This window comes from Paralichthys olivaceus, chromosome 11 (assembly GCF_024713975.1).
Source record: "Paralichthys olivaceus isolate ysfri-2021 chromosome 11, ASM2471397v2, whole genome shotgun sequence".
Lineage (NCBI taxonomy): Eukaryota > Metazoa > Chordata > Actinopteri > Pleuronectiformes > Paralichthyidae > Paralichthys > Paralichthys olivaceus.
In genome coordinates, this window is record NC_091103.1 from 19,282,563 (window position 1) to 19,295,946 (window position 13,384).

The 13,384-nt window shown below is 42.2% G+C and overlaps 1 protein-coding gene across 1 annotated transcript in view; it reads right to left on the reverse strand.

Annotated features, from left to right (window-relative positions):
- Positions 1-2,365: 2,365 nt before the first annotated feature.
- dph1 (diphthamide biosynthesis 1) overlaps positions 2,366-13,384 on the reverse strand; it is a 49,955-nt gene continuing 38,936 nt past the window's right edge. Inside the window, exons 9-12 of the mRNA XM_020088596.2 lie at positions 12,656-12,756; positions 7,253-7,331; positions 4,567-4,701; positions 2,366-4,048 (exon numbers count right to left, since the gene is read on the reverse strand). Of these exons, the coding sequence (XP_019944155.1) occupies positions 3,965-4,048; positions 4,567-4,701; positions 7,253-7,331; positions 12,656-12,756 (399 nt within the window). The 3' untranslated portion in view covers positions 2,366-3,964. The remainder of the gene's footprint in view (positions 4,049-4,566; positions 4,702-7,252; positions 7,332-12,655; positions 12,757-13,384) is intronic.

The window sequence follows — 13,384 nt, forward strand, 5'->3', positions numbered from 1 at the left end:
TCCCACATGAACACACGAGTCAGCAACCTCTGGACATAATCACGACATTGCACTTAAAAGTAACTAAATCAAATTAGATCTGAATAAGATATTCTCGATTCCATTTTCTCCTCTCATTGTGTTCTGTAGCCAGATGTGGCATCAGGAAACAACACTGCATATCAACTGTACTGACTACACCTTGACTGACAAAGTCCAGTTCACTTAGGTAACACAACTTTTGGGACTGCACACACTAGAAGATTTTTTTCACAGGAATCCAAACCTCCTCAGTGAAATGTCAGTGAATGTAGCAAATAATGAAGAATCAAATTACAGATGTACTTTTCTGGCCTTCCATTATTATTATTGATACTTTAAGTAATGTTTCAAACAGAATCCGTCTGCGGCCGAGCATTATTATTCTTACCTTTTTATTTTTCTCCACAATTTTTCTCACCCATCTAAAGAGAGTCTTGACAGATGTAAACACAAACATGTCGCATCGTGTTTTAATGTCTGTTCCGGTATAATGTGTTCAACGGTGAGTGGCAGAGAGAACAAAGGGAGGAAAAACAGAGAAAAACACAGAGAGAGAGAAGCAGATGCTGAAATACAGACTTTGATATCATATACATGTCCTCGGCTGCCATTCATTCCCCTTCACTATCAGAAATCACAATCTGCCTCAGAGCTACGCTGATGGAAAAATAAACTGCAAAAACAAATCTCCTCCTCTTCTGTTTATTTTCACTGTAGTGGCATGCTTGATTTCCCCTTTGGACGGAAACATCCGGTAATAATAAGAAACACATGAGCATCAAATGGATGCTAGACTATAACAAAGGCTTTGGGAGGATGCATTTACCTGGAGTGAACATGCCCGACATATAGAGAGGTGTTAGACAGACAGTAACAATGAGAGAGATGGGGAGACGGTGAGAGGCTGATGTGACTCAGCTTTTCTGTGGTCGGGGAAATAAACAACAAAATTCATCACGGCTGCCGACATGTTTTCCCTGCTCACAGGTAGCCATGAAACATTAGCTCAGGCAAATGGTTCATATTCAGTACAAATATGTTATTTCAGGCATCACCTTTGAATTTTTCAAGGGAGTATAAACTGGCAGCTGAAGGAGTCATACTGCTGTAGGCGACTCAAACAGGGAAACGAGGACCAGTGGAAACCTGCTGAGCAGTATGTGACCCAGGGACTTGTTGTGCTGAGTGCAGACTCGAACCTGTGGCCTCTGCAGAGCTTTTACACTTATAATAAACATGTCACAAAGTCTCTGAGGCAAGCTGTGCCCTCAGGACAGGAAATTGGGTTCCGATGGCAGAGGGAGTGTGATGGCAAACACACTTAGGACAGGAAGGGTGCGGGGGAGAGGGGAAGAGATACGATGCCAAGGAGGATGAAGCGGAGCAGAGTCACATTCCTTCCACATCTGGGAACAATTCCACACAGCAGTTATAAAGGTACACTGGGTACTTGCACTCTGCCAAGCACACTCACTAACCCACATGCTGCCATGCCCAACAAAGCCTCTCCACAATGAACAGAGTGTGACTGGAATGCTTCACAGGCTGTGACTACAACAGGCAAACAGCACCACCTGGTGTTCACTCCACTGTTGGCATGGCTGGTGCAGAATCTGAGAGAACAGGCCAGACTGACTGGGGTTTACATGACTCACTCAACCGTCTGTCTGTAGCTGGCAGAGATAAAAACAGATCTGAGCATCACAGCCTCATTAAGTTTCATGTCGAACTCCCGTACTTTGCCTCCATGAGCCAAATCAAGTAACAAGGATATGCTTTGAAAAGGTTCCATCTTACTATGCTCAGAAACTCACTTCTGTAGAGTTCAAGATGTTTGCTGCAACTGCACTATTTTATATTATTCTAAATTTACACAGGCAGTTTGGGATGAACAGATGTTTTTCTACCTTGAAGAATAATTACCTATATGTTCTACCACACATACAATACTCCATCAAAAACCTATGTGCAGTGAAGAAATGTAGAGCCACGTGCCACTGGAATATATAATACTGCATTCATTCAGCAAAACATTATTAAAAAATAAAGAATTTGAAAAGATAGGCTGATAAATAAGCATTTCCCTTGGTCAGTCATTAGTTATACTTGTATGCTGCTTTGTGTTATGGTGATAAATGCATTACTGCATTATGTAGTGACTAGACTGTAATATTTAACAAATATAAAAGTAGTTGCTGCCAAAGAAAACAATCAATAATCAAACAAGCAGGAAACTGAAAATAGAAATTAAAATTCCTTGTTCAGAGAATTTTCACACATAGAAAACTATATATATTCAATCTGATCTCTGATTAATTAAAATGAAGACGACCTGCCACAAACATCTTTGCCAAGTATTTTAATCCAGTTTCACACCAGAAGTACTGACAAAAATGTATCATCAGCTTTGAAAATACAAACATTTTACAGCGGTATACATCAAAGTAGGTATACCTTATAACAAAGTATTAAAGACCTTACTTATCTTTCATTAGGATGTTTAAATATCCATTAGTTTCATCTGCCATGTCTAAAATGGCTTAAATTTTAATTAACATTTAAAGCAAAACAAATCTTTGGGCTCAGAAGATTAAAAACTGCACGCTCCAGATGGAGAGGAAAGCAGATGCATTAAACTTATCCCCTCTTTCCTGCTGATACAGTTCGCCAAAAAATAAATCAAACATCAGCCGAGAGAGGGAGAGAGAGCTCTGCTGTTCACTAATGTATTCTTGACCGCTGCACATCCCGCACTGTACAGTAGCACGTACCGAGATCTTCAAAATAACAGCCATTGGTGGAACATGCAAGAAACATCACGAGACGGACATCTGGTGGGACGGGCTGCATCGCACTGGCCTCTGTTGCCAAGGAGATACAATGGTGGAAAGAAGAGAGAGGATCTGCCTGGAGAAGCCTGGTAGTAACGGGCAAAAAAAAAAAAAACCTCACAGAGGGCCGTGCCCACGTTAGACAATGTGCTGCATCTTGCAGAGGGTTCACAGGTTTTCAGGATGCTAGGTTGTGTCAATCAGTTTCTTCTGTAACAGCCGAACAGCAACAGTGTGTGTGTTTATTTATTTATTTATCTATTGACAGACCATCAATAAATAATGAGGATAGAGAGCAGTCGTGACTAGCACTGCATGCATCTAGGAACTCGTACTCCGCAGCCTTAAAAACAGGCTCATCGTTACGGGGAGGCATTTATTTATAATTTATCAGAAACATTCACACCGGGAGTCGGGTTCCGTTTATGATTTATTGTTTCAGAATTAGACTAGAAAAGCAAGAAAGAGAAACAAGGTCATGTCACAATGTATCGCATTTCCACTGTCCACATTTCGCCACACGTGTGAAAAGTCACACACTGTACATCAACTAAAGTGCCTCATACAATATGTCTGTGCCTGTCTGTGAATCAATGACAACAAACAGTGCTTTGTCCAAGGACATGTGGATTTCATTTGACTGAAACCACCCACGTTAATAGACACTTTAATTCCATACAACGTGTTCAAGGTCAGCTCGTGCGTCTTGTCTGTGAATTACAAAAAGGCTCACACATTTCCCCCTTTGCAGGAAGGATACCTCTCTTAGCACAGCCAAGAGCGGCGCTTCATGGAAATCTGACTCGTGAACATGTGTGAGCCCAAACACAAAAGCTATTCTCTCTGTCGCATGTATTTTGGATCAGCATTCATGCCAAAAATGTGAATGAGGGCGATGAATTTGGTTTGGATCTGCTGTGCTCTGTAAGATGGGGGATTATTTATGGCTGGTAATCCCTTTGAGGAGGGGCCGAGGGCTCCTCTGGCTTTCGGCTCACTGATAGTCAGTCTGGACAAATACCCAGTCTCCTCCTCTGGTCTGACCTCCCTCCAGTCGTGAAGCAGCAGCGGCAGGCACATGACGAGTCAGAGACGGCACCGGTCACGATGCATCATTCCCCTTGACAGCCACAGGGGGCGCACTCGGTCTGCCCACACCGCTCGCCTGTAGGAAGAGCTGGCTCCGAGCCTTGCTTCTGCAGGCAGGCAGTGGGATAGCATTAACACTTGGAACAGTGACAGTACCTACCTCAGACAGATTAGTGGTAATATGGAGCAATATGGCTTTTGTAGAGAGTATTCACAAAGCAGCAATTAACTGAATATCTGTCTCTTTTGTTTTTTTAGTAAATGAGAAAATGGATGATGCACATCAAAGTCAAGGTCATAATGAAGATTGTGAAGAAGTTTGGGCTTTACGCCAGAAAATATCCCTCACAGAAGTTTCAGTTTCACTCAGTTTAAGGAAACAAAACCTCTCTGTTAATTAGACCCTAAATCACGAACAGGGACGTTCTGACAGAACTTCTCCCATGTGAGTGTCAGAGATGTCGAGACCCATGTCCTGCTGCCATTGTGCCACTGGGTGTCAGTGTGGTGTCTGATAAAAGCCACCGCGGACACATCCTGAACACAGTGCGGTTTCACTCCATCAGCTTTCCTCCCCCTAACCCTTCCCCCTCCCCTGTCTTTGTTATCTCCCGCCCCTGCTCACCTGGGCTTGTCTGCGAGTGGGCCGCACAGGTTGGTTGTCAGGATGGTTGGGCGCCCACGGCCCCAGGCTCTGATTGGAGTAGAAGTCCATGGGGTAGACTTCCTTCCAGCCCACTTCCTGTAGAGCCACAGCTGCCTGAGAGACAAGAAAATAACAACAAATTGTGCTAAAAATGAAAAAAAAAAAAAGAAACAAGAAATCTGACAAGCTAAAGGTGCACTACCAGCATCCTACGGGCTGCTATGTTGCATGATTCTGCAGTTTTTTCCCTCCTGTTATCTAATGGATTTGCAGTTTTTGGGCAAACTCCTGGAGGAAAGCACAGAGTGATGAGAAGACGCAACATATACCGACAGGAGCTGTGTCATAATATTAAGCTGGGATAACAGGCAGCGTTGTCACGTTATCCCAATGCAGCTGCACTGCATGACACAACAGCTGCTGGAGGAGAGCTACAACAGTGGCATGACAGTGCTGTGACATAAGTGCAGACTGCTCCATATGGAAGAGAAGTGCTGGTGAATACTGATCGTGAATGAAAGAGAGAACCCCTGAATGACTGAACAGATGAATAAACGCGCATGAAAGGACAAGTAATTGGATTGTTCTTTTATTAATCTACCCAACTGCTCATTCATCTTTCTATTCAGACTCAACTTCAGCTTCACACAACATGGGATCATATAGGAACATGATGAGAAAACAATATTTATATGATGAAACCTAAAAACACCTAATTTGACTGATAAAAGAACTTATTTCAAAAGAAGCTGCTTGTTTTGCAGCTTCAAAGTGATAAAAACTCATCTACTGGGATATAATTCACAGCTGGTGTGTAGCTCTGTTTATTTTGTTCGTATGGTGTGAACCAACACTGCAAGGTAGTGTTCTCTTTTACAGCAACTGCATCTTTAAATTGAAACAGGGATGCAACACCTGCATTACACATGTTTTGAAATCCTTCAATGAACGAGGAACATTAAAAGGATAAAAAATAATCAGTCATGGAAAAAGACATGAACAAGAGCTGAAAATTATGCAAATTTGGTTCATTTTTCCTCCCACGTTTTCCCAGGGTAACCCAGGTACTGCGCTGCAGGCTATGTATACATGTTTGTTTAAAGGATAAAATGTATTATACATCTGATTTGTGTGTTTGTGTCCTTCAGGTATAGCAAAATAATAACAAAGCCTTCTTCCTTTACATCCAGACATTAAAAATACAATATGTGGGTTAACTAAATCCTTATAGTATTTTCTCCAATAAAAACAAAAAACAAAAAATCCTGTATACTCCGATAAATCTTTAAACATCTTATTTTTTTGGTCTCTCCCCACTCTTCCTCCCACTCTTCCTCCTCTTCATTTTCTCCTCTGCCCTTATTCCACCCTTCTCTCATTTCTGTAGCTTTTACGCACTGCTCCACTCCTCTCCCCTCTCACACCGACTGCTTCTCTCTCTGTGGAAGCTAGCAACTCTTGCTAATCCCTGCTCTGACAGGAGAGCCAAGTGTGTCTTATTGACTATAAATATAACATGAGACGCACTGAAAATAAATGCTGCCCCCCCACCACCCTCCGCCCCTCTCCTCGCTCACTTTACCCTCCCATCTCGTTCCTCTTCATCTTCATTCTGAAAGCCACAGTGAAAAATCAAAAGTGCACTGAGACGTAGAGATGTGGGTGAATTAAGACTTTACCACATATAGACATACTTGTAGATGCAAATTATTTAAATGTGACGACATTGTTCTCAAATGGCTGCCGGGGTGAAGCGAAGATAGCTGTAACACAAAAGGTTTAAGAAAACAGATTGCTACTTTCCTCATTACAGCCGGGCAGAATTTCACACGTTAAATGCACCATTATGGACCTCAGTCAAAAAAACAACACGAAATAATCATCTCTTTCTCTCCTAAGGTGAATGCTATCATTATTCTTAATAGCCTCATTCTGAAATGCAGCACAGGCAGAGCACGTCGACTTGTAGTTGGAGGAAAAACAGCAACCGTTTCAAAACAAAATCTAATATTCAAGACAAGCAATTCCCCTCGCAGCCATTTCACAAGGATTCAAATCAGTAGCAAATCTTTGAGGAAAATTGAATGAATTAATAGTTGACATCAAATGGTAACCAGCCAAGTCACATAATAGCACATAACTGCCAAACCCATCACAAAGCGAGCTGTTTTTTTTCTGTTTCTTTCACAGGCTTGCTCCAGCAGCTGCAGCGGCACACAAACACTTTCTTTGAAATGGATCTTTATGAGTTGCTGTCCGATCCATCTCTCTCCCTTAAGAAAAACAAGACAGCTGCAGGAGGAGGGGAGGTGGGGTTGTATTCCTATCAGCCGGTAGGGGGGGCTAGTCTGCTGCTGCTGATGCTGTTGTATATGTATGTATGCTGGTGTGCTTTATAGAAAGGAATAGAGGGAAAGGAAAAAAGGAGGGAGAGGAAGAGGAGGTGTGCAGCTCCATCTTCCAGCATAAGTAGGCCCTGACGAGCCCTATACAAATTCACCACCCTCCTCCATTTTTAATACTTAAACATTGTAGTAGTTCTCCCTATCTCCTGATGGAAGCTTCAACAGGACATCTGTCAAGGGGTCTTTGTACTGTGTGTGTGTGCTTGTGTGTGTGTGTGTGTGTGTGTGTGTGTGTGTGTGTGTGTCCCCTCTTGCTTTACCTCATACGGAGACAGCAGGGGTTTGGAGAAAGCTGAGCCCCAGTCAATGGAAAGGCGTGGACAAGCGATCTGGACCCACCTGTAGAAAAGACAAGGTACAAATATGTGCTCAGATGTACATCAACGGCTGAGTACAAATGTGTAATTAGAAGGAGTCTGAAATGCAGAGAGACTGAGATCCTATTAGACAGGCAGGGCACATCTGCAACTCCACACTGCATGTGGATACGTGATGCAACGGGTTGTGCAGGGCGCCTCCCTCCACCTGATCTTCAGCATCTGAGATCTGTCCTGATTTGCAACAGCTTTAAGGCTACCATGCTGCACTGTCTGAATACACAGCTCGCCAGTGAAAGAGGGAGTCTGAGAAGAGAGGGAGGAAGGTTTTGTGGTGGTGGTGGTGGTGGTGGTGGTGGGCAGGCTTGGTTTGCAGGAGGCATTTACAGAAAAAAAAAAAAGGCGAAGTGAACAGAACTGAAAAGATGGAGGGAATGCAGTGAAAGTAAAGATGGAGAGGATAGGTGAGTGTGAATTAAAAAGCTGCACCAGCCAGGTCTCCACGGATGTAGCCTACATAGCTGGCAGACAGGGTGGTGGTGGTGATGGGGGGGCTGTGTATGAAAGAGATGGGGAGGGGGTGAGAAATAGAGATAGAGGAGGACACAGATATTCAGTGATAGGGAGTGAGAGCAACGATGGGAAAGAAAACAGAGGGAGGAGGGGAGAAGAGGCACAGAAAGGAAGAAGGGGAGAGAGAACAGAGGCAGAGGAGAGGAGGAAGATTGGCAGGGAGAAAAGTGTTTACTCTGGAAAATGCATGATAGAGAGATGAGGAGGGCGTAGATGTAAACAGCTGGAGGGGAAAAAATGAACAATGGGGAAATGGAGACAGAGAGCAGCGGCCGGGGCAACGGGGGTTAGCTTTCACAGATCAATGCTATCCACAGCTTCATCTCTACTGTGGGACAGATCTCCCCTTGTCCCCAATGCCAACGATGGAGCTCCATCAGAAATATCGACAAAATAAGAATTTAGCTGCAGTGCATATAAAAGCCCTGGAGACAACACTAGATGGAGGTAAATGCCAATAAGAATATAACTGTTTGAAATTTAGGAAAAGGAGTAAAGGCCTGTGCAGAGGCACAGATGGAATTTTTTGTTGTTGTTGCCGTCATCGCTTAAATTCATCGACGCAACCGCATCAACTTCCCCATCTGTCTTTACTTTATTTCCCACTTTCACACAGTTTCTCAGCTGCAGAAATTATTGCACCGTTGACTCTCACTCCTCTGTCTGTCCCCCTTTGTAAAAGTGCATGACATTTACTCATTTTCAAATAACACTTAAAGAAAAAAAAAGAAGGCTCCTCCCAAAGAGTAAATTCCTATTCATCCTTCTAATTTGAAAGGTAGCTGAGTCAGAGATTATTGCACAGAGCAGCGATATCCTCAAACCAAAGTTTACTGAGTTTAGATGGAGAGATGGAAACTGAAGCATGACCTTTAAGTCCATCAGCCTCTAAACATAACTGGAACACATTACGTAGCCAAACACTGCAAATGTATCAAATATGCTTCAGCCCATAAACACAGGAAGAAGAAGGAACTAATTACAACGAGGAAGACTGACAGTTTGCATGTGTGTGCACTTCTCCATCTGTGCAGTGTATCAACAGTATGTGTGCACGTCTTTATAATGAAGAGAAAAGAACGCTGGGGGAGGTTAAAGAGGGAGGGGGATTAATAAGAATGAAATCCTTGTGGCTGCAGCTCTGAGAGGAATGTCTGAAAGAGAAGGCAGAGAGGATCCCTCCTGAGGAGCACATCGTCGATTGGTACATAGAGCTGGAGGGGAGTATTCTAATATTAGCACCGAGACTGACTGAATGGTGCAGCTCAGTGAAAAACATGGTGGCATGCAAGGTACTGCCCCGAGGATGCAGCCCAAATTGTAATTTGCTTACTTTAGTAGAAATAAGAACCCCTTCAACACATAGAGACTTATAAGGCTTGGAGGAGCAGAGTGCAGTGAAGATCATTCGGTGATATATAAAGGTAGGATCACATATTATCTGGTGCAGGTATGCACCACTAGCCCCCGCCTCGGTGTGGACACTTTACCTTGCAGCCCCTTACACCCTGACACTGTTATGAGGACCTCTACCTGCATGGCCCGATGTTCACACCCTTGAACCACCAAGAGCAAGAATAATTAACCTTTCAGCACTGCAAGAAAATGGAAAGTGTTTTTCACCTTAAACGGCAAATTTAATTTAATTTTAAGCAAACTGTTTGATTTCAATGGAGTCAAAAATTAAAAATACAGAAAGATAAAAGGCTGCAGTGCACTGGGTGGCATTTGCGGTCTACTTGAGATAAGTGTGTGTGGTGTGCGGAAGTCTGTACAATAGTTTATAACATGCTTGGAGGCTGCCTAATTACACACTTAGGAGCATATGCTAATGGTGCCTCTCTGTATATGAGTGTGTGTGTTTAATGACAGAGAAAGCCTGGGGGTATAGGCTCTGTACAGTGCACTGTGTCCACCAGTGCTGAGCACTAATGCATCCTTTACCACTGCACTGTCTATTTCTCCATCTCTCTCTTCCTTTCTATCCCTCCTTCACCACAACAGCATTCAATACAGCTTCAACCACCTGCTGGTTTGTTAAGTCTATTTTAGCTTTGGGCAAGATACCTGCATTCCTACAATCTATTATGAGCACTGAGGGAAAAATAAACAGAAGAAAAAGAAGAGAAACTAAATATTCACTGAAGAGACCCACTCAATGTTGTCTAACAATATCACTCTGAATAAACACCTATGATTCATGATGCAAACAAAGCTGTCAGTGTGTATTGTCTTCAAAGACGAGGCCTCATTTTCCATTTTCAGCTCAAACCTGGATTCATTAAGGAACACTGACATTTTGCATTTTTCTTGTTTCACATTGGAATAAATACCCAGAAATATCATCATAATGAATGAAAGTAATTGTCTCATAAGAGAGGAAACTGCATTTGTAGATTATTTATACATGTTTAGCACAGCGTCATAATGTGTTTAACCACTCATAACAATCAGAAGTATAAATAATAATAGGTGCAGTCATTCTTGTGTATTTACATGAGAAGTCCTATTTAATAGATATACTTATAGCTTGTACAGTTCTGTAATAGATTCCACTTCGTAACATTATAATGTTTACAATTTGTTTCTAGTGCTGCTTTAGAGAACTGTTAATTCCATTTAATGATCATTATAGAGGCTGTAGTGGGTTGTGTTATTAAACTATGATCTGTTATACTGAGAGATGTTTCTAATAATCTGGCCTTAATTTTATATTCAAGCGCTTTGGTTTTTCTTGACACCGATACCCTGAATGCAACTGAAACAGACCTTGCTGAAAAGCTTTTTTCTCTCTAACGAGGGTTTGTTTTGGTCAGCCGGATCGTGCCTGACTTACATAATTCTGGAAGTGCACTTATACAGTGCATCAGTCTGAAGAGGAGAGCCAAAAAACAAAGAAAAAATAATGTTGCAATCACCACGATCCCTCGCTTCGCAGCCCCCTCAACTACCTCTGCATCTCTCTCTCTTTCTCTTCAACTCACTTTCAGTCTCTCAGACCTTCTGTCCCTCTCTCACCCACTCCTGCCTCACACCTCTCACAGATCGGCCAGATCTCCATGGTGAGAGGCTGATCGGAAGGGAGTGTGGGGAGCGTGGGGAGCGTGCGTGTGTGTGTGGGACCATGTGAGTGCCTGTGCCCGCATGTGAGTGTGGCTGGAGCTGTTGCACATCAGTGTCTCACTAATCCCTTGTCCATCTTCACCTCTGTTCATGTGGCTGGAGGTCAAATAAATCAGACAGACTGCACCTTCAAGTCTGAGCACTTTTCCTTGAAGTACAGCAATAACTTGGTTCAGAATAATTCAGTCGCTGCCACTGTGATTATAATGATCATGTTTTAAAGACAAGATCAACGTGTGCATCAGCGCCGTCTCACTTCACTAATATTTTTTAGTACATGAGGGACAGGCTAAGTGCTTATGAGGTATGTGTGTAAGAGTGTTTGCAGTTTCTTCGGTTTCAGGTATAGGGCAGAATATATTTTAATTAAAAAATAATTTAGAGCCGAAAGGTAAAATGAATAAATAAAAATCCATCTTGGGCAAGGGCAACTATATATTTTTTTTGTAGTTTTTATTATACTCCTCCTTATTGTGATAGCTCAGTGTAAAGTAAGCATTTTAACTGATTATTCATGCATATCATATATAAATGTTTTTTCAACGCCCTGAGTGTCTATGATAAGTGAACTGTATTAAGCATCCCAGTTCATTACACAAGTAAAAACTATGGGATCTCACCAAGACATGAATGCACAATTCAAATATGCCAACTCTCATTTTTTGCGACAAGCTAATAATGCTTACAGAATATTTTTCAAATGCAATGTCTAGGTGACTACTTGCCGTTGATAGTAATAGCTCTGCTGGAGTCCATAAAGAGAAAGATATATTACCCATCTTTATAAAAAACACAGCAGTAAGTAACAATGAGGAAAGAAAGAAGACAATGAGTCAAAGGAAGACATTTTTCACTCACATGTGGAAGACAATGAACTAATTTAAACTTTAATGGTGCAGGAAGCCAGCAAGCGGACAAGGAAAACTAATCATGAATAAGAAACTCTTCAACCCTAAGTGCAAACTAGAATGGCACTCAGTGGAGAGTGTACCATCGCCAAGGCCAAACAATCCCACACGTCTGTCTAGCTTTTATTATAGAAAAATAAAGGGGAAAGGAAAGGAGTCTGATAATTGGCACTAAACTGTTCAAACTCAGACGTCAACACCATAAAGGTGTGATTCTTCCCATCAAGATCTAAATGTTGTTTTCCTGAGCAATTAACAAAGATGTTGAAAATGTTGAGTTTGTTAAGGAAAGTGATTTTATTTTTTGGATCTACTCTGATCTGTGCTGAAATTGAATAGGTACTTTCCTAGTCCATACTTCATTGCCCCCCAAAGTTGATGAAATCCTGTTGACTACTGTTTGTGTTAACCTGCTGACAAATAAACAGACAAACTAACAAAGAGACATTGATGAAAACCTCTACTCTTTATGGAGATAACATAACAGTAAAATGTTCACATGCATTGTCCATCGGTTCCTCGTGTATGGCTTTAAACCAACGGAAAGTGCTGTCTTGGTTATTTGTTTGTATTTGTGTTCTAAAGAGAAAACACAACATTTGGGTTTGCTTCTACAAGGCTTGGTGTATATTCACAGGGGCCAATAGCACATGGCCAAATAATGGTGTGCATTAAAGCCATGATACAAAAACAGGTAAGTTTTAATGTTGCGTTCGATTTATCTGTGCATCTTCATACTCACGCATCTACATCTGACATAAGATCCAGCTTGCTGGGGAAAATCTCAGACAGGAGCACTCGAGTGAAGCACTTGCCCAACGACTGAAGCCTGGACTCCAGGTGCTATAGGAAGAAAAAGAAGGTCAAGTATATGTACCAGTTTTCAAACCATCAAACACAACTCTGCCTTTAGTTGTGAAACTCCACTGTATTAAATGATAAGTTGCAGATCACATAGCCCATGACTTCCCCCAACACACACAATGCTTAAGCATTCCTAAGGGTCATCTTAAAGTTTCTGATCTACAGTCAATCTTACCAGAAAGACTTTTTTATCCAGCGCTCACTTTCTGAACCCTCATATATCCATTCCTCTATTTTCTGCTGCTTACCCAAGTCTACATTGTGGTGAGAGAAAGTTAAGGAAAGTAACAGACAAATCCCTCTCCTCTCCAAAAGTCCTTCAGCCCCTCCTGGTGCTCTCAGGCCAAGTCCGAATGTGTAATCCCTCCAGCATATTCTGGGACTGTCTCTAGATCTCTGTCCAGCTGGCTTTGGCCTAATGCCTCCACAGAGAAGCATGCGGATAAGATCCCGGGAAAAGGCAGCAGTACCTCTTTATGGATGTTCATTCACCTCAACCTTTCCCTACATGGACCCGGATGCATTGATGAAAACTTTTTGGGTGCTCAAAGGCCAATTTATTTCAGAAACACCCAGAGTTAGAACTATAGGAGAGGGCAGTTTTGCT